General features: G+C 40.9%; 1 protein-coding gene across 1 annotated transcript in view; it reads left to right on the top strand.

The window, feature by feature from the left end:
• ADARB1 (adenosine deaminase RNA specific B1) overlaps positions 1-25,214 on the top strand; it is an 80,605-nt gene that overhangs the window by 30,549 nt on the left and 24,842 nt on the right. Inside the window, exons 3-5 of the mRNA XM_060231479.1 lie at positions 3,196-4,127; positions 13,853-13,967; positions 22,776-22,944. Of these exons, the coding sequence (XP_060087462.1) occupies positions 3,196-4,127; positions 13,853-13,967; positions 22,776-22,944 (1,216 nt within the window). The remainder of the gene's footprint in view (positions 1-3,195; positions 4,128-13,852; positions 13,968-22,775; positions 22,945-25,214) is intronic.

Below are 25,214 nucleotides of genomic sequence, written 5' to 3'. Positions count from 1 at the left end.
CTGAAAAAAGCTAAAAATCTGCAAAATGGGTGTGACTGCAACTTGCAATAGGAGAAGGGGAGAAAAAATTGTACATGTGTACTGAAATAATGATACATTGTCAAATAGATTTTGCTGCTTTCAGAATGTGTCAGTACATGGCTTTCCAATAGAGATTAGGTAAAAGAAGAATTTAATAGTTGGTCTAAGGAGTTCTCTCTTGAGAAATATAAGAATTCATTTTGTACTTGCTACTATTTCAGAAATGTTCATGCCTTTTTAACCTGTATGTTAACTTTCTACCCAGTCTCCTCTAATGTTCTGTTTTCTTGAGCACCGAAAGGAGTAACCTATCGAGCTTTTGCTGGAGGATGTTATAAATGAAAATTTAATAACCATTCCATCACCTTTGTCAACTGGGCGAAGTGGTGTGTGCATGTCTTCTCATTGTTCAGATTTTTGACAGATTTCAGTATACTAGCTGGAAGAGCAAATGTTGAATGCTCGTGTCTCTTTAACATTGTGAAAATTATGTAGGCGTTTGCAGGGCTTTTTTTCTGGGGGAATGCAGTGGAACGGAATTTCAGAACATCTTTGTGGAAACAAAATTCTCAAAAATTAAACAGTTCATGAGGAGCACTTGTGTGTTTCTCTTTCATATCCCTGTTGAGATTTCTGGTACCTCTTTTTCCAGAAAAAAAAGCCCCTGGGTGTTTAAATTCCATTTTGGATGGATTCAGCAAAATAGTGTTTATCATTACATTACTTCAGGAGTATCAGTTTTTTTCATCACATCTAAAAGAAATTCTTAGCATATGTATTTTTTTAAAAAAACAGTTAAACAGGGTTTAATACTCAAATGTACTGTATTACATATAGCTTGCTAAAAACAGAAAATACACATAGAATCATAGAGTTGGAAGGGACCTCTAGGGTCGTCTAGTCCAACACTGTGCACGATGCAGGAAACTCACAAACACCTCCCCCTAAATTCACAGTACACATTCAAATTGTAGCAAACAGTGTTTGACTTCTCATGTCCCTTCGATCCTGCTAATTTAATTTGGACCAGTGTAATGCATTCCATAAGATCTGGCACCCTCATCCTTATAAAATCGGAGTTGTACATTTTCACAGAGGAATAGTCTGGTGTTGCAGTGGTATACAAATTAGTATACTTTTAAGTATTTTTTTTGTCTGGGTTGAAAGGATTCTGCTGCTTTTGGAGTCTGTTGTTTTTATTGGAAGGGCAGTCAGAAGTAGGTATGTGATGCTGGGTCCACTTACTTTCCATCCCAACTGATTTTCAATGACCATTGTAATCTCAGGAAATTTCTAGTAGTCATCTTTTGTCATTTTAAATCAATCCCTCCCCTTCTTATTAAAGGAAGGAGCAACCTTCTGAGAAGCTACTGTTCTATAGGGATTATTTTATTAGTTCTTTTACTGCCATTTATATTCATAACGAGCCGCCTTTCGTTGGTATCACCCTCGTTAATTACATTTTGGCTGCAGTTCTTATACGCCTCAGTTAAAATATTTGGTATGCATATCTGGTTTTTATTTTGCAGTTGTAATTCCCTTTTTTTCTGGTAGTGTCTGCAATTATATCCATTCAAAGTTTCCTCCGAGTCCAGTGTCCTTTCCCTGATTGTGACTTTGTAGAGTGTCATAGACCACCATTGCTGAAGGGAGTGGGGAATGGACTGAAAGACAAACCTTTCTGTTTCTGAGCCACCTTTCTCTCTCCCCCTCCTGCTGTTATTTTTTGAGAGGCCTAACTTCTGCTAGGCTGAGGAGAAGCAGTAGGTAGGATACCGCCTTTTCCTTTTAGGCAAGAAACTTCATGCCCCAGGAAGCTGAAAGCCCTGAAGCCAAGGTTGTTCACCAGATATGCTAGGGAGGCATGCATGCACAGCTTGGTATTGCAGTGGTTTAGAAGGAGGTTTCAGTCTACACATTTTTCCTGCAAAAAAGAAGGTCTCTGGTATTGGTAGAGACAATCTCCTAGCCCAGTGTTGCCCATTTGCAGGGTCGTGACCCGGTACCGGGCCATGGAAGCCTCACTACCGGGTCACAAGAAACCATCCTCGCGCGGACTTCGAAGCTACAAATAGCTTCTGGTTCCTTTTCAATTCAGTACAAAGACCAGTTGAGTTCCTAAGGAACTGGATAATTGGGCAGTTCAAAATTAGTATGGCATGGCTGAATTAAGATTCTTGATTAAGTTTGCTCAGAGAGTAACATAAATGTCATTTACTTAGAACAGCTTCACATATTATATGGCAGCAGGGTTATGCAAGTAGCATCCTCTTCATGATTAGGCATTTCTTTATTCCCTTCACCCTTATGAATTTACTGTGGTGGGGAATACTGCAGGAGTCTGGGGGTCTCAGAAATTGTGAAGCAGTTCTTAGAAGTTGCTAGCATAAGTATTTGCAGGTTAGAAGATGCTCAACATCTTTTTCCTTGAGGCATGCACTTGGATAGCTTTCTCCAAGTGAAAAGTGTTTTATCTCAGGGTATAGGTGAGCATATAGAGCCCCATGGCGCAGAGTGCTGAAGCTGCAGTACTGCAGTCGGAGTCCTCTGCTCACGACCTGAGTTCAATCCCAGCAGAAGCTGGTTCAGGTAGCCGGCTCCAGGTTGACTCAGCCTTCCATCCTTCTGAGGTCAGTTAAATGAGTACCCAGCTTGTTGGGGGGAAAGTGTAGATGACTGGGGAAGGCAATGGCAAACCACCCCGTAAAAAGTCTGCCGTGAAAACATTGTGAAAGCAACGTCACCCCAGAGTCAAAAACGACTGGTGCTTTCACAGGGGACTACCTTTTTTATAGGTGAGCATGTGTCTGGTTTGAAGTGCATGAACAATCTTACAAGGCTGCCCAGTGGGTTAAGGCTTATGAGGTACCAAGTAAAGATGGAGGTTCCAGCACAGCGAATGTGCTTTTCCATTTTAAAACTGGGGATGGGAGCAGTGACTTAGCATATTAATAAGAGTTGTGAGAGAACGTTGAAATTTTTTTTTCTTGCACTGTACATAAGCAGTAGCAAATGTGTGATAGCTTTAATGTTCCAATCTGTCTAACAAAGAGACTAACATTTGAGCACACATCACTTAACCAGTTGCAAAGATAGATAAAGGAATCTGTAAATTTTACATTTACAAGGTCCTGCAACGAAGGCATTGTAAGTTACTCTTTCTGGGCACCACAGGTTCAGGCAGCACTGATGTTAAAGAGAACCGCAACATGGACAACCTTTCATCTAAAGATGGGAGTGTGCAAGGCACCGGGGAGGGAAATCAGCTCTCCAATGGTGGTGGCACGGGCAGCAGAAAGAGACTGTTGGAAGAGGGCAACAATGGCCACTCCAAGTTCCGTCCAAAGAAGAGGAAGAAAACGCCAGGGCCTGTCTTGCCCAAAAACGCCCTGATGCAGCTGAATGAAATCAAGCCTGGCTTACAGTATAAGCTTCTCTCCCAAACAGGACCGGTTCATGCCCCCATATTTGTGATGGCAGTAGAAGTTAATGGGCAAGTTTTTGAAGGTTCCGGCCCTACCAAAAAGAAAGCAAAGCTTCATGCAGCAGAAAGAGCTTTGAGATCCTTTGTTCAGTTTCCCAATGCCTCCGAAGCGCATCTCGCAATGGGGAGGACTCTTTCGTTAAATACAGACTTCACCTCTGACCAGTCTGATTTCCCAGATACACTTTTTAACGGGTTTGAAAATCCAGCCCAGTCAGATCATTCCTTTTGCTTGGATTCCAACGGCGATGGTTCCTTCAGCTCCAGCGCAGACTACAATATGTCGTCTACTGTGACTAGCAGTATTATCCAGGTGTCATCTCTTCCTACTCCATCACCATATCCATCAACCAGTGGGAAGAACCCAGTTATGATCCTGAACGAACTTCGACCAGGGTTGAAATACGATTTTCTTTCAGAAAGTGGAGAAAGCCATGCTAAGAATTTTGTGATGGCTGTGTCAGTGGATGGCCAAACATTTGAAGGGTCTGGAAGGAACAAAAAACTTGCAAAAGCTCGGGCGGCTCAGTCAGCTCTTGTGTCCTTGTTTAACATGCAGCTGGATCAGACCCCGTCTCACCAGCCCATTCCCAGCGAGGGTCTTCAGTTACACCTGCCACAGGTAAGAAAGCACTAATGTTCATCTTTAGCTTTTTAGAGATGATTTGCTTGTTTTTTTAAAAAAAATGCACTACAGAACCAATGTTCCCTCTAAGCTGAGTTAGTGTGAGCTAGCTCACAGTTTTTTAAACTCCAGCTCACACATTTTTGTCTTAGCTCAGGAAAACATGGCCACAGAGCAAACTAATTTTTGCAGTAGCTCACAACTTGAATGCCAGCAGCTCGAAAAGTAGAATTTTTGCTCACAAGACTCCATAGCCTAGAGGGAACATTGTCCAAGTTATCCAATGGGATATTAAATTGCTAGTTCTCTTACTTACATTTTGTGTTTGTTTTTGGGGAAAAGCATTGAAAGGGAAGAATAGTTTCCATTTCCTAGAAAAATATGAATGGTTATGCTGAGATGAATGCGTGGTCTGATCAAATTAACTTTTGCACTGTTGGCAAGCAGCTTTTCAGGATGGGAATGTGGGCATTGTCTTATCAGTGAGATTGTGCAGGCTATATGAGCCAACAACACAGCAGGCTCTTGCATCTCAGTGCCAGCAGCAGCCACTATTACTTTCTTTGCAATACTTTACACAGAGCCATTTGTCAGGATCAGGATTGATGCAAGTAGGCAAGGATTGGGGATGATTTTGCCTGGGCAGCATCACTTCTGAAGGGCATTTTGCTAGCTTACACTGGTTTGACACTGCTCATATGTTGGACAGTAAACCACCCAACACATACGTGCACATGTCTCTGTTCATAGACTCAAGGACTTGAAAGGGACCTCCAGGTCATCTAGTCTGACCCCTTGCATAATGCAGAAAATTCACAAACACCTCACCCACTCCCAGTGACCCCTGTTCCATGCTCAGAAGATGGCAAAAAACCTCCAGGATCCCTGGCCAAACTGGCCTGGAGAAAAATTTCTTCCTGACCCCAAGAGTGTCTATCAGCATTTCCCTGGATATGTAGGAAAAGGCCACAATAAGTAAGCACTGATGCAACTCTTCCGGCCCTCTCTTTCATGATCTGCCTAAGTTCACAGAATCATTCTGGCCATCTAGCCTCTATTTAAAGACCTCCAAAAGAAGCAGAGCCCACCACCTCTGAAGAAAGCCTGTTCCTCTGAGGAGCCACTCTGTCAGAAAGTTCTTCCTAATGTTAACCAAAACTTCTTTTGATTTAATTTCAACCCATTGGTTCTGGTCCACCCTTCTGGGGCAACAGACAACAACTTTGCACCATCCTCTATATGACAGCCCTTCAGGTACTTGAAGATGGTTATCTTGTCACCTCTCAGTCTTCTCTCCAGGCTAAACATACTGAGCTCCTTCAACCTTTCCTAATAGGACTTGGTCTCACATGTCAGATTTTCCCCCCATATGTCTCAACAGTGCCCTTGGGTGTACTCATTTTTACTGTATAGGAGAATGGTTGCTATTTGCTTCGGTGGAAGAAGGTGAAAGGTTGCACTCAGGTATACTGTTGCGGTGGGGGGATAAAGGTTTTCCTCTTCCAACACCACTGCATGGTTTGTGGTAAGTTTGAAACTCGCCAGCCACCCATCTCACCCTTTTTCTTTCCTTCACAATTTTCAGGCAACACAAACCTTTTGATGGTGATCCTGCGGTCAAGTTTTAACTCCGTTAAATAGTTTCCTGAAATGGCAGTACTTTAGCTTCTTTTACAGAAACACAGGGTTGAAATATATGGGATTTTATGGGAGAAATCAGTGCTTGCTTTTGTGTAGGGTTGGTTGCCTGTCCCTGATCAACCTTTCGGGGGACAAAGGATGGGGATAGGGATGTGCAGCTGGATATATCTGAGCCAAAAATAAACTGGAAATCAGCTCTTTGGGGTCAACTTGGGGGTATCTGAGATGACCTCAAGCGCTCCTAAATTCCAGCACTAACAAATATATATATATATATATAAGAAAAAGCCTAGCTAGAACTCATTTACATATTAGGCTACACCCCCTGGTTCCAAGCCAGCTGGAACTGCATTCCTGCGCATTCCTGCTAAAAAAAAGCCATATATTATGATATATATATGAATTCTGGCAATATATATGAATTTTGGCAATGTTTTGAGGCTTGGGTTCCAGGAGCCAAAGTGGTGAGAAAGGAAACTGGTCCACCAACACCTCCTTCCTTTATTTTTTAACAGCTGTTATTTTTTAAGGGCAGATCTTGCATCTTAAATCAAAGGTCAGATCTACCCTATAGAAAACATTGGCCCTGTTAATATTTAATGGGACTGGAGATGCCAACTAACAGCCTCCTAGGCTAGCTCTACCACCGATAGGAAATAATGGGCCCATTATCATACATAGAAAATAATGTTTTATTTTCAGTTGCAGTTGACCTAGTATCCTGGTTCCATAAAATTTTAAAGGACCATTATTTTCTGTTGAGGTAGACTGGCCTCCAATTTCAGAGGTGAGATCTTACTGTAGAAAATAATAATAATAACCAGGGGTGGAATTCTAGCAGGAGCTCCTTTGCATATTTGGCCACACCCCTGAAGCAGCCAATACTCTCATGAGTTTACAAGGCTCTTTTTTATAAGCTCTTGGAGGATTGGCTACATCATGGGATGTCGCTTAATATGCAAAGGAGTTCCCGTTAGAATTCCATCCCATAACTTAACCAAGTGCTGTCAAGTCACAACTGACTTATGGTGACTTTTCAAGTGGTTTTCAAGACAAGATATGAACAGAGGTGTTTTGTCATTTGCCTTTCTTTCCATAATAGCCCTTTAAAACTTAAAGAGGAGGAGACCAATCATACAGGTGTTGGGTGAGACCAGCTTTCTCTCCTGGAATAGTAAGGAGAGTCCCAAAAATTCAGGATAATGAAAAGCATACACTCCCAAAATCTATATCTAAAATAAAATGAAGTTTTTTGATGCCTAGCCAAGGATCCTAAAACAAACAATGACCCATAGTGGGAATAAGCAGCAGCACAAATATAAAGACACCGTGCCACACAAAAATCCAGCACTTTCCTTTTTAAACACTTGTTCCAAGAATAGTAGTAACTATGTAAATATCCAAAATGCTGTTATATGCCAGTTTTAGTAGTTGTTATGTAACTATCCTAAGTTCAGTTACTCAATAAACATTCCAGAAACCATTCATTGAAATACAAGAACAAACCAATATGTACAGTATTCTAAATTCTCAGTTATAATCCCAAATAAAGACTATGTCCTTATGCTGTAATTTCAAATGAAGACTGTGTCCTTATGAAAGTTTCTTATTCCTCCACAATTGTAGGTGCTTGTGCTGAGCCTCATGGGCATCTGGTTGCAACCTCATTTCATTGTAAATATTCATCAGAGTCAGCTGCAATGGAATTCAGCAATCTGGAACTAAAACCAATCATACAGCAAACATATCCTGCTTGGTTGAAAAAGACATAAATAAAGGAAACGTTTTCTCTGTTAATTCACCATGTCTGTTGAATTCTTTCTCTAAGCTGTACAGACAGGGCCAGATCTAGGGGGAAGGAGGGAGCACCCACTCCGGGCACCGTTCGGGGGCCAAATTGGGCACCCCTGAAGGCCAGGTGGTGGAGCAACAAAGGCTTTGCTGATCAGTGGCCCCTTGAGCACCCTCCCCTCCTTTCTGCCCCACCTTTTCTCCTTTCTGGGTCTATACAGAGACCTGGGAAGGAGAAAGGGGTGGGGGTATTGCAGCGGTGTGTTCTTTGTCCTCGGAGCCCAGGACGAAGCACACACCACCGCAACACCCTCTGCACAGACCTGGGAAGGAGAAAAGAGGTGGGCACTTGTGGGGGGGAAGACTGGGGGTAGTTTGCCCAAGTGGGGGTGGGTGCACCTTGCCTGGGGTGGCAGGCACATCCCCCACACTATTTTTGAGGGGGGGACAATTTTTTAGTTTTCCCCCCACCAAAAAAAAGGGTAGATCTGGCCCTGTGCAAAAGACCTCTGCCTTAACAACATTAAGGAGCTTTTACAAGTATTACCACTCACTTAAAGCAGCACTCCACAATAAAAAATGTTGTTATAAAAATTCTGATAATTCCAGAATCCAGTTTAACTCATGTATCTGCTACATTCTTTTAAGCAGCTGCAAAACATTCTTTTAAGCAGCTGCAAAAGGCTCTTTCTTAAGAGTGAAATGCCGCTATCAAAGAGTCATGTAGTTCTTTCAAATCCTCAAAAAACAGCATTAAATATAGCCTTTTACAGTAACAGCTACTCAGTCCCAAATATTACTATTGCACTTACTTCAAGTAACAGTCCATATTAAAAATGGAACAGAAATTCTAATAATTCCAGAGTGGTTTAACCCATATGGCGTAACTGTGTTCAAGGTATAAATCCAATATGCCTCACGCCTTCAAAGAATGTTTGCAAGATCTGATCTACAGATGGGGCTGGACCTTCTGTAATACTCAGAACTGTAACTCATCTTCCATGTGACCTTTGTATTTAAAATGTGATACTAGAGTTGCCTCCGTTATTGAATTTTTTATTCTGGAGCGGTGCTCAGTAATTCTCATTCTAACAGACCTTGTGCTTATTCCGATATAGACCAATTTACATGGACAGATGACCAAATAAACAACTCTCACAGTTTTACAGTTTGTAAACTGTGTAAGCTTAATTCTGTGTTGCCCACTGGGATTTTTGAACTCTTTTGTTTCCATTGCAAAGTGGCACACCCAGCTGTTACAAAACCTCCACTTTTGTAATCCCCTGAGCAATTGTGGGATTTGTAACTGTGCCCTGCAAATCAGAATGAATATTTACATTCCTTATATGTGTCTTTTAAAACTTATTCTTTCTAGACATCCCGGACTATGAGGTATCAAATACCAATGCTTATTTATCGTACATCTTATAGCATATGCTAAATTAGAATATTCTAAGCCAAGAGAGAAAACCCTTGATGAAGGATGTATATGTTCCCCTAGCAAAGTAGATCTTTGTATTTTTTGGCTTTCATATTTGCCGCTTGAACTATCCACTTAGGATAATCTCTGGAGTCTAGTTGGTTTTTCAATATCCTAGCAGCAAATAAATAATCCCGTTCTTCTTCTCTGTGGAATTCCTCTTTAGTCTTAAAAACTGACCAAATGGGAGGTTTTGACAAAATCTTAATGGATGAAACAAATCAGATATTAAATAAGAATTTTTGTCTGTATGTTTGGTGTATTTTTAAAAAAACAACTGATTGAGAGAATTCCTATACACACTGGTATCAAGAAAAGAAATAGTATTTTGGTTCCAGAGACTGGTGAATTTTATAGTTTCATGTAATGAATTAATCCACACTAAAAAGGCTTCTACACTTTGCACATCGTTATAGATGAGAAACACGTTATCTATATACCTCTTATAGAGGAGAATATAGTGGTGAAAAGGATTCATCATACTGTCATAAATGCATTTCTCATCTAAACAGGTCATAAATATATTTGCCAAACTAGGGGCAAAAGGGGCTGCCCAAAGCAACCCCCCTTCACTTGAAAAAAGAATCCATCTTTGTAGCAAAACTAATTTTTCTCCAGTGCTACGTCCATTAACTCCAATGAAAAATGTGGAACAAGTGTTTAGAAAGGAAAGGGCAGAATTTTTGAGTGGCATGGTGTGTTTATATTTTTGCTTTTAGCCAGTGATGGTGGCAGCAATGTATTTCTGTGCTCTTCCCAGCCACAGTTGTATTGCCTCTGATATCTTAGTAGATCTTCAACACAAGTTTCAAAGGACTGAGGCAGATAATGTAGAGCCTCATCACTGCAGTGTTGCTCACAGATTCCTCGAAGGACACAATGCACCAGAAGTGGGAACCCCCCCCCCCTTTGGTTAGCTGTTCCCCAGCACTTATCATGGCTATAGTTTTCTCCTCCAGCTCTTCTGCAAGTATTGGCCACAGCTTTGGAAGAGGGTGTATATATAATGTAATATAGACATGGTGAAGTCTAAATACAGTGCAAGAAAATTTAAGAAGACTGCAGATTTGTACCCCACCCTTCTCTCTGAATCAGAGACTCAGAGCGGCTTACAATCTCCTATATCTTCTTCCCCCACAACAGACACTCTGTGAGGTGGATGCGGCTGAGAAGGCTCTCACAGCAGCTGCCCTTTCAAGGACAACTCTTACGAGAGCTATGGCTTAACCCAAGGCCATTCCAGCAGCTGCAAGTGAAAGAGTGGGGAATCAAACCCTGTTCTCCCAGATAAGAGTCTGCACACTTAACCACTAAATCACTAAACCAAACTGGCTCTCATGATTCAGTTTAAATTAATGCAGGTGAACCTATGGCATATAGATTTGCTGAGGCATAATATTTTAGGTCACCGTTGTAAGATTGTTTCGGTGGCTGTGCTACAAGCCATATATAGCTGCCATCGTAATGATCAAATTGCACTTTGTAAATTAAGAGCACTCATCATTATAAAGTGTTAATAATAATGTCTTCAAAATGGCCCGGGAAAGCCCTTCTGAACCTTACTAACTTTGTGAATCTTATCATCTTATATTTTTGAAACCCCCTAAATTATGGATCATCTTGCCTTATAATACATTTCTCTAATGCCCTGCAACATCCTTTGGGATGGTAAGCTTTTAAAACTAATACCGGTTTGTTTTTATCCTTTCAAGAATATTGATTTAGAATATTGCAAAATTTATCATAGATTGTTGGGAAGTTAGACAATGGCCCAGTTCTTAAAGTGAGTAGTTTTTATATCACTTTTAATGAGGCTTCAGCTTCCTGCAAATTTAAAACTATAATCACATTGCTATGTGTTTATTAGGAAGGTGCTTTTATTAAGCACATTAGCATTTGGAAATAAATTTTGAACAGTGATAGTGTGTAACTATCCTGAAACAGGAGTTGTTATATTCCTAGCTGTTCTTTCATCAGGTTTCTATTAAACATCTGCAGTGCTATATATCTAGCAAGTTTAGTAGGTAGCCTGTTCATATTGATAAGAGTTTTCCTAAAATTCAACCTGTTATCTTCTGATAGACAAAAAAAATCCCTTTTTTAAAGATAGTTTACTACAACTGTTCCATTGCCCCTTCCAAATTCAGTGACTGAAAACATTGTAAATGCAAGCTAAGCCACAAAACTGCATTGTGTGTCACAGAAGTTGTTTCAGGATATGTATGTTGTGAAGAATATGAAAAATGGTCACACAACATTTTGGCGCTAAGTAAAAACTAGGATGCTCGGAAAATTCAGCAAAACTTTTCTCAGGGCAGGAAAAGTATCCTGTTGATTTTAATAGAGAAAGCTGATAGTTGTTTGAACATAGAGATTTTATCATTTAAACTACCTTGTGCCTTAGACATTTGCAATACATATTATCCTTGCGCTAAATCAACAATTGCGATTGATGAGCATTCCAAACCCATTTTCTTGTAAGAAATGTCCCCATAACCAAATGTCATGCAGGTACAACACACTTTAATACATGGTTCCAGGTCTTGAGTTTAACCCTGAATAGCATCAATTATGTCTAACCTTGCTGCTGATCTAGCATTGAGTTGGTGGTCCAGAAGAAAAGATTGGGAGAGGGAGCACATGTTTGAGACTCACTGACAGTTGTTTCACAGTGGTTATGCAGAATTGTATCTCCTTGCAACATTCAGGTCTAAATAATTCAGGCCTAAATAGCTTTTCTATTGCACACTATTCATTTTCTGTGGGAAAACCAGGGCTTTTTTTGAGCAGGAATGCACAGGAACACAGTTCCAGCTGGCTTGTTGTCAGGGGTTGTGGCCTAACATGCAAACGAGTTCCTGCTGTAGAAAAAGCCCTGTGTGGAAAATGGTGATGTCAGGAGGTGTGGCCTAATATGCAGACAAGTTCCTGCTGGGCTTTTTCATCAAAACCGCCCCCAGGGACCTTCTGTGGGATAGATGGAGTTTTTTGTCATGCCTCCCCTACTTACTCTTCACTTTCAGAACCCATTAACTGAAAGTGGCTCTCCGTGGTCTCAGGCAGAGGTCTTTCACATCAGCTACTACCTGGCCCTTTAAACTAGAGATGCTGGGGATTAAATTTGAGAGCTTCTGCATACCAAATGGAGACTCTGCCTCTTAGCCACAGAAGCTTCTGTGATTTTTATGAAGAATAGCGGAAGCGCTCTTGCTCATGATGCAGATCTGATGTGGACCTTTTTGTTCCAAACAAATTCCTCTTAACTTTTTAACACACTGGTATTATAAGCAGTTTTATAAATGGGCCACCTTTGAAATAGGAACAGTTGAGACTCATTGTTTCGCAGCTGGTGGATTTAAGCGTACCCAAGCGTATTTAGAACTGCCTCCTTGAACTCAGCTATCCGTGACTCCATTTTCAGAACTGACATTTCTTCCTTTCAGCTTTGCTGTTCTGCTAAATTTGGTTGCAGGTCACATGTAGTAGCACTGACTAGCAGCAGTTGTACATCCATGTTTTTACAACTAATGGTGCTAGGCATAAGAGGCTAGTTAAAATAAGAGGCTGAAATACATGCTCTTTTCACAGTTGGTTGGCATTATCACCGCTCAAATTGCAGCTGAGATTCTTCAGTTGATGTGTTGGCTTTTGATGCTGCAGCAGTACATACTAGACTGATGCTCAGCGTGTAATTCACTTTTCCTTCAAAATTCTAACTTATATAAAACCTGGACAAATTTTAAGTTTCTGCTTCTGCATTTGTGTTGTTCTGTGTGTGGTTTTTGTCTACATCAGGGGTGGCCAAACTTGCTTAACATAAGAGCCACACAGAATAAATGTCAGAAGTTTGAGAGCTGCAAGACATGAACATCTTGAGAGTTTGAGAGTCGCAAGGCAGGCAGGGATAAAGATGGGGAGGGAGGGAGAGGTGGAAAGAAAACAACTTTAACTTGAAACACATTCTCCAAACTGCCAGCTGCTAGCTGGCTTGGCTTGGAGAAGTGATCTGAAGAGAGAAATGCTTTCTCAAAGCTGGCTGATGGGGCTTTGGGGGCTTCGAAAGCCACAAAATAGGTGTTAAAGAGCCACATGTGGCTCCTGAGCAGCAGTTTGGTTACCCCTGGTCTACATCCAGTTACATTGTATGGATACTGGCTTGGCTTTCTGGCTTACTAAGGTAATTATGATAACCTCTTATGCCATCTGCTGAAGTTTTCACAGTTCCTCCAAGTTTGATACTGCCTGCAGATCTGAAATCAGTACTGCTCACTCCTCTGTCCAAGTCACTAATGTGTTGAATGATAATGGACCAGTGATTGACATCTATGGAACAATAGTTTCTGTTTGGAAATCAGTCTATTAAGGCTTACATTTTGGTGTAATAGATCTGAAGGAACTACCATAGAGTAGATCTGTAACTGGTTTGATATGCACACACACACTTTCTGAGGAAGGGTTTATGTGGGACCAGACTAGAAGTCTTGGTGTTAGTGTGCAGTTTTTACCCCTTGCATTTGAAATTATCTTCCAGGACAAATACCAAAAAGCTGCCATTAAAAAAATGCATCATGCTGTACGAATGGTGCTTTAGATAGATGGCTTCTATATATTTTAATTACTTTGGATGGTTTAGCTTAGTACTTTGAATTAGCAGCGATTGGAAATATTAGCAACAATAACTTCAGTTAAGCATTAAAATAATATTACACAGGTGGCTAAATCAAATTTTGAAAATGTAAAAAAACAGGTGAGTTGAACATTCATGTGATGTGTTTTATTGGATTATTTTAATGTTTCTATGATTTTGCAGGTTTTAGCTGATGCTGTTGCGCGCTTGGTGGTAGATAAGTTCAGTGAATTGACTGATAATTTTACATCACCCCATGCACGTAGGAAAGTTCTTGCCGGAGTTGTCATGACGACAGGTAACAAAAAAACTTCCCCACCCACTTGATTTGGTGTTGTGTTCAATTATGTGTAGCTTCTCTTTCCTGGAGATCCCACCTCTCTTCATGTATAAAATGTAAAGGGTGAATTCAGATCTCCAAATGTCATTCAGTGTAGTAAACTGGTCACTGGAAAAAAAATAATATGCAAGTAATTGCTTTTGATTTTTAGTGCAAGAACTCATGACTGTGTTTCAGTATGAACATTTGCAAAAAGCTACCAAAATAAATTCTCAGTGTTCAACCTCATATACTTGCTAATAGAATCATACAAACTGGGAATGGAAGCCGAGGTCTTTTCCTGAAGTTACCTGGGTGTTCAGAGGTTTGTGTCTCAGGGAGGTTCCCTTTAGTCTTATGGCTCATAGCCATTGATAGGTCTGTCCTCCATGAATCCTTCTAACCCCCTTTTAAAGCCACCTGTGCTTGTGGCCATCACTGTATCCATTGGGCGTGAACTCCACTCATTGTGTCAATAAGTATTTTTGTTCGTCTGTTCTTTACCTATTGCCCATCACTGGACACCACAGAGTTCTAGTATTATGGGAGAGTGAGAAGAAGTGCTATCCGCTCTCTCTTCCCTCCATCTAATTTAAAAACCTCTCTGCCACGTCCTCCCTCTTCCGCCATCTTCTTTCTTATAAGGAAGGTGTTCCAACCCTCTGAGCATCTCTCTGTCTTTCTCAGAGGGAAAAAACCCAACAAGATGAAGGGAGGAGGAGATAACATTTTTCCTGGCATGAGCTCGGTCAGGAGATCCTCCCACTGTCCAGCCTTTTGTCATAGGGAAAGTGCTGCAATCATCCTGTTTGTCCTCCTCTGTATTTTCTTCCAGCTCTGTAAGGTCGTTTTTGAGATTTGGCAACCGGAACTTAATACTCCAAATGATGCTGCCTCTTAGATCTGTACAAGGACATTTCAATATTGACTGTTTTATTTTCAGTTTCATTCCTGCTAATCCCCAGTGTAGAGTTTGCCTTTTCAACTGCCATATTGAAATTGATCTTTACGATTTCTAAAACATTGCATACCTTTAACATCGTCACATCTTGCCGTGTTGTATTCAATCTAATTCACAATCAAGTGCCATAATTTGTCAGCTCTATATCTTTGTGTGCAAAACTCTGGGTCTGGACAAAACACACACCTTGTTAACTTTGAGCCAATTTGATTTCTTAGAAAAAGTCTTTTCCTTCCAAAATCTGGCAAGTATTTGTCTGTTTGCAGTATAAAATCATAGTCTGAGGTCCTTTGGGTAGTCTGGCTATGCTTCTGTTTCCAACCCTTTTCCAGAAGAGCAAGCAACCACCATTCCCCAAAATCTGTTGACCCTCTCACATGTCCAGCACATATGGGGGGAAAATGCCTTGACGGTTGTACAGTGCCAGCATATACTATCAATTGTGTTCTATATTTTGGCTAGCCTCCAAGGAGATAAATGCATTTTCATTATATTCTCTTTACATAAGAGACAAACCAAAAAGGGAGGCACTTGTGCATAGGCAATTTCTCACACTGTATTCTTGATCACGTTAACAAAGATCTTTCCTCTATTTAACGTGATTCCCCCCCTCCCCTTTGATTTACACTGGAAGAAGGTAGTGCTGCATAGAAAATAAGATATGTATACTGTTTTCAACTGCCTGTTTTCTGTCATTAACTTCTTAGATTTTCTAATATCAAAATACAAATTCTGAATAGCTAAATCTGTGTAAATCACTGGGGAAAAATAAATATGCAAATGATTGATTTTGTTTTTAATTAGAGGATTTTCTGCCTAGACTGCATACACACTTTCAGTAAATTTAAATATTAAAATAGCTTTCTGTTTTCAAACTAGAAATGCCAAATTTTCATAAATGTTGATGCCGTGGAATAAAAAAATATTTGTTTTCTTAGGGTTTGAGGGGGATGTGGGAAAAGTTAAAATATATGCTGTTATTTCTTAGCTAACCTAAATTTATTGTACTGCATTTAGAAATATAAAAAGCATTCTATATAAAATTAGTTTTCATATTTATGGAATTTAAAAGTACAAATATGACATGAGACAGTTTACAACTGCTGTAGTTAGTGCTATCTTAGTCATACGAGGAGCAGAAAAAAAGTTGAAAATAGCACGGATTTTGTATTAAGCAAAAGAAAATGTGGAGTTGAAGCAAAGTCTTATACTATCATCATAGGTCTATTAGCATATTCAGGGATATTTTTTTTGTAACAGGAACGCCTTTGCATATTAGGCTATACCCCTTGATGTAGCCAATCCTCCAAGAGCTTACAGAGCTCTTAGTACAGAGCCTACTGTAAGCTCCAGGAGGACTGGTTACATCAGGGGTGTGTGGCCTAATATACAAAGGAGTTTCTGCTACAAAAAAAGCCCTGAGCATATTTGAATATTAACCCTAATAATTGAGCAACTCCATAGTGGATTATATATGCGTAGCATACTAATTGAGGACCAAGTTAGTCATGTTTCTTTCTTTAATGATACTGCTCATTCAGCCCATAGGCCTTGAGCAGTCACACTAGATACAACAAAAACAAGTAACTTAAATAGCCAACCAGTTACCAGGCTTGAGGTCCTTTAAATTTAATGGCATGAGCAAAAAAATTGGCTACAGCGAGTGCAACTCCTAAATCCATGCCTGCCAAGAATTGAGTTAGTCATATTTAAACAATAAGTATATGCTTGAACATATGGGCTCAGATCCAGAAGTAAATCTCTCCTGACCAAAGGGATTCCCCTACATGGAATGGGAGTTATCCTCCCTTCTACTCCAGCCCAGAATGATTCCTGAAATCTTGTTCGTGGGAGACAGGGACACACAGGAACAGCTCAAGGAGGAATTGGTGAAAACCCCTCCTCCTGTTAGCAGAAGATTTCTATAGAATACAACTCTTATTTTATGTCTACAGTGTGCACAGGAAATTCTCATTGCCTTACATAACTATCTTCATACTCAGGAGTGGAATTCTAGCAGGAGCTCCTTTACATATTAGGCCACACCCTCCTGATGTAGCCAATCCTCCAAGAGCTTACAAAAAAGAGCCCTATAAGCTCTTGGAGGATTGGCTACATCAGGGGTGTGTGGCCTAATATGCAAAGGAGTTCCTGCTAGAATTCCACCCCTGTTCATACTATACATTCTGAATGAGCAAAACTTTGTCTTAAGTATTTATTTTTTATGAATGAGGGAAAATATTTTGTAGGAAGTTTCTCTTCCTGACCCCAGCTTTTCCATTGGGAAAAGTGTGAAAAAAATTAACTCACAAAGAACATCAATACTACAAAACACAACATATTAAAAATAAGCCATTGGCAAAAACCAGCATGAAACCACCATTGAGCATCCTAAAAATCTCCATAAACCCATCCTCAGACTACAGGCAGACAGCTAACAAAGATAGAACCCTCTAGTTGAAAGCCTAAGTAAAAGGAATTTTTAAAAAACCTGGCACCTAAAAGACAGTAAACTAGGTGAGCATGATTGGGAAGGGCATTCCAAATATGAGGTGTTGCCAATTTGAAATCAATTCCAAGTGCTCCCAGTATTATGCTACGGTGGGGAGAGACCATCTCTCCCTGGAAAAATCCTTTCTGGCCTTTGGACAGGCAATGTTCTCTATTAGCCTGTATCCCTCAGAGCTTGAGTACTCTACAAAATCAGGACAGTGCATATTGGGTCCTGCTCACACCATTCTAGCCAAGAAGAAGACGACGACTGCAGATTTATACCCCACACTTCTCTCTGAATCAGAGTCTCAGAGCGGCTTACAATCTCCTTTATCTTCTTCCCCCGCAACATACATCTTATGAGGTGGGTGGGGCTGGGAGAGTTCTCATAGAAGCTGCCCTTTCAAGCACAACTCCTGAGAGAGCTATGGCTGACCCAAGGCCATTCCAGCAGCTGCAAGTGGAGGAGTGGAGAATCAAACCCGGTTCTCCCAGATAAGAGTCCATGCACTTCACCACTGCACCAAACTGGGTTTGCAAAATCGCTACACCCAGTCAACAAAGGCTTCACTTTCCCCAGCCTGAAGATCTCTTATCCCAGGAACATGTCCCAGTATTGCACACAGAGATCCCCACATTGAAGCTAACAGCACAACATATGGTCCTCTCTGTGGTAAGCCTGACTGCCTGCAGAAGGTACTTGAGAATGCCGGAAGGCCTTTCTGCACATTACCGCTGCTCCTCCAAGTGCAAATTTTTGCGGTCTTTTTGTCGAGTCGCGTTGTTGGAACCCCCCCAGTCCTTGGCTATTCTGCTTGCATCCTCAAGGGTTCACTTTCTCCTCATCCAGTGTTTATCTAGCAGCCTTGTCAGTGTTTCAAACAGAAATGGAAGTATCAGTCTTTCTTTTATCTCAAGCTTATGGTAGTAGTGTTCTTTAAAGGTGTAATGAGGCCTCACCCACACCATTGTGTAGTTTGCAGCTCGTCTTTTCACAGCTTAACGGATATACCTTTGAAACGGCAACATGCAGCCTCTGGCTGTCATCCTTAAAGGTAGCGTTACTTGCACTACCATAACTTTGGCATGAATAGTAGTGAACTTCGTGCTTTCTGTTCCAGTCTGCGTATTCCATTTTCACCAAGACAAGATTATTCTCCGCCCACATGTTGCTTTCCTTCTTAAAGCTAATTTGAGATTTCACCTAAACCGCGGATTTGTTTTACCCATCTGCTTCTGAAACTATTTGCTTTATATGGAAAGAACACTTAAATTCGTTGGATGTCTATAGGACGCTAGCTTTCTAAAGGGCTGTAACAGTCCCTTTCAGAGAAGACCTCTCAACTTGTGTTCCTGACATGGAGACTCATCTAGAGGGCGTCCTCTCTGTTGCTGGATCATGGTTTCGTGAACTGGCACATAAGCCTCTGCCTAGTTCTGTGAGAACACACATGACAAGCAATAGCTGCATACACAGCTTTTAGCAAATGTTTACCCTTATCAGAAATCTGCAGAGCAGCTATTTGGTCCCAGCCCTTCACCTTCCTGTAGCATTATGCCCTGGATGTGGGAGCTGGGAAGGATGCAGTTTTTGGTCAAGCAATGTTCAGTGGCCTTTTTTCATGAGGACATCATGTCCAGGTAGGTCGGTTTATCAATTCTTAGCATTGGTTTACCTAAACAGAGTCCACAAAGAAGAACTTGCTTATGTGTAACTTTTCTGTAACGCTCTTGTTGTTTGAGTGTTCATCTGCGGAGTCACACAACCTACCAGAGGTTTGAGCCCAGGAGCAGCTTAGATACCTAGTGAAGGATGGAGCTTTGACTCTTGAAAACTTATAACACCAAAGGTCTTGCTGGTCTCTAAGGTGCAAGTGGACTCTAATCTAGATCTTCTGCTGCAGTCCATTATGGCTGCCCTCTGGAACAATGACCCTCTTTTCTGCAACTGTATGCTTTGTTCTGCTACATCATCTAAGGGAGGAACTGAGCAGAAAGGTACAACTCCATCCGTTTGAGGCATGCACATCAGATGTCTCTCTCCTCAAGACAGATGGGACCAATACCAGAAATCCTCTTTGATTCCTCTTGGAGGTTCAGAAGGATGTTCCGTACAGCTATGAGGTAACCACTCAAAGAACACCTATATCAGGGAAGCAACCTGTTTTCCTTACCTGTTTCTACACAGATAAATGAACATCCTTCCTTGGAAAGCATTTGTTACAGAAGGTGCCCAGCCAGAAGGCCTTGTTATACATAGTCATGTGTGCTGATTAACCGGAGCTTCGCATATTCACAACGTAGTTGTTAACTGAAAAATTTATCCCCTGAAAATAGACCATCGGAGCTGTTGTTACTTGGCAAGCATGCTGTTGATGAATCATTTGTTGGGGCGCAGTTTGCTGTAGCCCTTAACCTTCACTTATGCCATCATTGGGCAACCCAATACATGACTGATCCGGCAAAATGGTCTTAATCCTATTCTGCACAGTATAAGCCAAACCTTCCCCTTTGTCAGTACTCACCTCCCCCTTGGAGTTTTTCTCCCAGCCAAGATCACTTCTTGGGTCAGAGTTTGATTGAGGAGAAGGTGACTGGTCACAAAGAGGTGAACAGTAGGCAATAGGTAGATTTACTAGCCCTTAGCTGTGACCCTTTTTGCTTTCAAAATCTGACACCTTCCCCAACACATAATTTTATACACAACTGAGAAAGAACTGGGTTTTGATGAACAGGTCTGCCTGATCATGGATTTGAAATTACTATCTAACACTATTTGACAACTCTGGAAGATGGATTAGTCACAGCTATGGGCACCCACTTGACACCACAATATACAAACATTTTCAAGGCTGACTCTGAGCAATGCCTTTTCAGCTCCCGCCCATTGACTCTTGTCCTGTACTTAACATTTATTGATGATGTGTTCATCAACTGGTTGATGGGAAGGAATCTCTTGGGAGATTCCATCAGGCGTTCAACAGTTTTTACATCAACATTAACCTCACCATGGACCAATCCACACAGCAAGTGAATTTCCTAGACCCATCTGTTTAAGGGACACATAAGAACTACCTTATATGAAATATTTACTGACCACCAGCGTATTTGCTTGCTCCCAGCTACCATCCAGAACATAAAAAGCAATCCATAGCCTGCATTCAAGCATTGTGTTACAGTTGCATTTTTCCAATCCCATAGACAGGAAGTCTCTCCATGAGGATTTACAAAAAGCATTTTTTAGATTACAGTACCTATCTGAAAAAGTAGAGAAGCAGATCAGCCAATTCAGACTGGTATCCAGAGCCAGCCTGCTACAAGACAGAGCCAAAGAAGGCAACAGCAGAACACTGTTGGTTGTCATCTGCAACTTGCAACATCTGCCACTTCAAGACGTTATCACTGGCCTACAGCCTTTCCTGGAGTAGAATATTTCTTTGGTTGACAGTCCCTCTCCCATACTTAAAACAGCTTCTCACCAACAAACTCGGATCTCTCAGTAGAAACCAGCTTCTCGCCAACACCTAGAAACCAGCTTCTCGCCAACAAACTGATCACTCAAGAAGATGATGATACTGGATTTATATCCCACCCTATACTCTGAATCTCAGAGTCTCAGAGCGGTCCCAATCTCCTTTACCTCCCCCCCACCCACAACAGACACTCTGTGAGGTAGGTGGGGCTGAGAGAACTTTTACAGCAGCTGCCCTTTCAAGGACAACTCCTGCGACAGCTATGACTAACCCAAGGTCATTCCAGCAGGTGCAAATGGAGGAGTGGGGAATCAAACTCGGTTCTGCGCACTTAACCACCACACCAAGAGAGATACAAATCCAGAAACCAAAACCTGCAACAGACCTAGATGCCAACTTTGTTCCCATATACATTCAGGTAATACTGTTATGGAACCTCATAATATCAGCTACACCATCCAGGGCATCATTCGATTTAATATATGCCACAATGCACCAACAATGCCCTTCTACTGTCTGCATTGAAGAAATGTGTCTGTCTTTGCATGAGAAAATCTGTGAACACAAATCAGACAAAAGGGATGAGAACATTTAGAACCAGTGTGGGAACATTTTAATCTCCCTTGGACATATAATTACAGGCCTGAAAGTCACTGTTCCTTCATGCACACACAAAACTTCAAAGGATCTGTGAAACTACTGAAGTGAAATTCATCAAAAAATTAAACACATGTCATCTTGGCATAGAGATTTAGGTTTCCTGAGTGATTACAGTCTCCAATAGCTCTACTGGACCAGCTTTTAGACATTTTAACTGGCTATTTTTACATGCTTTATCAGCTTATAACCTTATACCAATATCAGTTAACTTTCACTTAAACTTTCTGCTTATCTGTTTGAATCTTTGACCTCCCTCACCATCTAGTACGTGTAGCTGCTAGTTCTTTTGATTTATGGCAGGACAAATACCTTGCTTTCTGCAACAAATCCTCCCTTTTCATCTTCCATTGAGATTTACACTTGAAAGACAAATGGTGCAATTTACACCAAAGCCTGCCTACTTCTTTCCCCATAAAATATCCCAGTAACTATTTTCCTTCACATGCCTATCTGAGTGGGCTGGGACTCACAAAAGCTCATATTGAAATAGATGTTATTCCTTAAGGTGCTACTGGAATTTTGGTTTTGCCTCTCTAGATAAAGCTTGCGGTATGTAGCTGTACAAATCTTAAGAACCTCTGAGTTGGATAGCAGAAGATTTTTGTTGATGGAGTGATTTTTGCTGATTCCTGTCTCTTGCTTTAGATTTTCAGTTGCCTCTCATTTCCCTCTTGGGGGTTTCCTGAAAAAAGTAGTATTTTGGGGAGCATTTTGAACTGGGGGTGGGCAAAGAAGTACCAGTCCACTGATGGAACTCGTTTCCATCCTTAAGACTATTGTCATTAGATCTGAGCCACTTATGTCTCATCTTTTGAGAAGGAAGTGTGGGTGTAACATTTGGCCATGCAAGTTGGCCATGCAAGTTACTGCTTAAGTATAGTTTGGGGTTTCAAGAATAAATTTAAATTCTGAATATTTTAATAATTGGCTTAACATTCATGTGGGCCTAGAAGTCAGCCCAAACAGTGACCAGATCTGATTGTGACATTTTTTCGATTGCAAGTATACCTTTTAATATAAATGTTTGTGTGTGTGTGTCTATATCTTATCTATATCCATGTCTGTCTGTCTGTATTTAGGCAGCATCCCCCAGCCTCTTGTTCAAAACAATTTAGTCTGGGCAACAGACAATGCATTTCAGGAAATATGCTTCTGCAAGTATCTTTATTTTTTTCCCACTCTTAACTTTTGTTTTTTCAGGTTGCGATGTGAAAGACGCTCAGGTTATAAGTGTTTCCACAGGAACAAAGTGCATTAATGGAGAATATATGAGTGATCGTGGTCTTGCGTTGAATGATTGCCATGCAGAAATTATAGCTCGCAGGTGCCTGCTTAAATTTCTCTATATGCAACTTGAACTGCTATTGAGGTAAGCTGCAAGCCCAGCTCCCTAGCACCTCTGTCTTCAGTACATTTATGTTGGAGCAAGGTCCCTGGGTTGCATTTTATGGGGGCTCAGAGCCTAGTAGTCTGATCCTGTGAGTTCCTGTTTGAATGCAGCAGCTAATAGGATGAGATGCTGGGATTCCCTTGGGCTGACATTTGGACCCAACATCAGCACAGGCAGAGGAACAGCAGTTGTTTCCCTACGTTTGACACAACACATCTGAACTTTTGCAAAGGCACCCATGGATCTACTCATAATGCCGCTTTTATATATCATCAAGCTAACATCTGTATCATCAGTATAGCTAATTCTTAATGTGTCCAAATCTATGGGTACTTCAATCCTGAGACTGTGGCAATGGACAGACAAGATATATCTTATTGCAAACCTGAGAAAAGCCTCAAGATTGGGGGGTGGGAAATCATATATTTAAAGAAAAAGACAACACCTTGAGTGGTTACAAGCCTAGAAAATTGATAGAAGCAGCACCTGCAACAAAATAATGCCCACAATAGCTGTTGCTTGACAACCACAACAGAATTGCCGTTCTTCCAGCCTTGGTTTCTGTCAGTAAAAGGTGGGAGGAAGGGAAAAGGCCCTTTCCATGATTGGTTTGGCCTTTGAGAGAGGACCCATCGGGGCAGGCTCATCCCAGCAGCAGTCATTGGGTGAGTTGCTAACACATGACTTGCATGACTCATCCAGACCCTGATGCTTACTATTGTTCAACAACAGCAGTTCCACAAAAGCCAGTGTTGTGTAGTGGTTGGTGTTTCAGACTAGGAAATGGAGATCCAAGTTCAAAACCCCATTCAGCCATGAAAGGTCACTGGGTGACCTTGGGCCGGTTACACGTTCTCAGTCTAACGCACCTCCCTTGGCTGTTGTGAAGCTAGACTGGAAGAGAGGAGAATTATGTAAGCTGCTTTGAGTTCCCATTGTGGAGAAAGGCAGGGTATAAATGAAGTAAATAATATGGCTGAAGATGAGCAGGCGGGTAGGTTGGTTGGTGAATGGGATGGAGAGAAGGAAGCAGAGAAAGGTGACTATATGGGAATTGCCAGGAGGAGGGAAAGAGGGAGTGTGGAGAGAGGGATATAGAGAAAAGTAAGGCACTCCCTGCAAGTCCTTGTGGGTTCTCTGTTGCACAGCTGGGTCCAGGCTGGTACACAGCACCACAGTTTTCCCTTGGAAAAGCTACCAGGAGGAGGGAAGAAGAGAAAGCTGAAGGGGGGGAGCAAAATAAAGGTAGGTTGGCTGGTGGAGGGGAAGGAGAGCAGGAAGCAGGAAGCAGGAAAAAGGGACAGGCTACGGGAGCTTTCAGGGAAGGGAAAGGAAATGAGATCTCTCACTCTCCCCTCCTCCCCCCAAATCTGTGCAGATCCCCTGCTTGTATATTCATAATTGCCAAATACTTGGCCACAGTAAAAGCATATGTTTTATTTTATGTTGAAATATACATTACAAGTCAGAGATGGTATCCCAGAAACCCCAAGTGCACAAGTGCCAAATTTGTGAGTTTACCTAGTTTCCCATCTGCTTTCTCAGGTTTCCCCTGCTAAATCCCCAAAATTGTTCTTTAATCCTTGAAGAAATATAAAGAATGTTTAAGTTCAGTTGTAACCTGCTAAAGAAGCAATCAATGTCTTATGAATAAATCTTATCATTTTAAGAAAATAATTTGGATACTATTTTGCTGTAAGATCTAATACACACTTATGATGCTGAATTTTGGGTCGTGTGTGTTTTTTAAAAGCCATTGTACTCCAGAAGCAATTTTGTTAGACCTCTGGAATGTGGCTGAAAGAGATGCCACAAAGAAAGAAATCGCTTTAATTTTAATAAGTATAGCTAAATGGTTAATAGCAGTGAAATGGAAAGAAGACAAGGTACCAAACTTAACACTGTGGACAAATAAAATATGGGAATATTTTATTTATACTAAATTGGCTTTTGCAACATCGAATTGCTCTCCTGAAAAATACGAAAGAAAGGTTGTAAGACCATGGTTTCCAGTAATTGAATATTTGATGCAAAATGATATCATACCTTATAAGTCTTTGTATGAAAAGTTGATTTATTTTTAAAAGAAAAAATGACAAAAATAGAAACCATGTAAAGTTTACAATTACTCCGTCCTAAGGAATCCCTGAACTTTGTTATTGTATGGTTTGTATTATGTTTGTGTTTTATTTTATGTTTTGTTATGTTATAAAAACTTAATAAAATTTAAATTTAAAAAAAGCCATTCT

The sequence above is a fragment of the Heteronotia binoei genome, chromosome 1, assembly GCF_032191835.1.
Source record: "Heteronotia binoei isolate CCM8104 ecotype False Entrance Well chromosome 1, APGP_CSIRO_Hbin_v1, whole genome shotgun sequence".
Lineage (NCBI taxonomy): Eukaryota > Metazoa > Chordata > Lepidosauria > Squamata > Gekkonidae > Heteronotia > Heteronotia binoei.
This window is presented reverse-complemented; position numbering and strand designations above follow the sequence as displayed.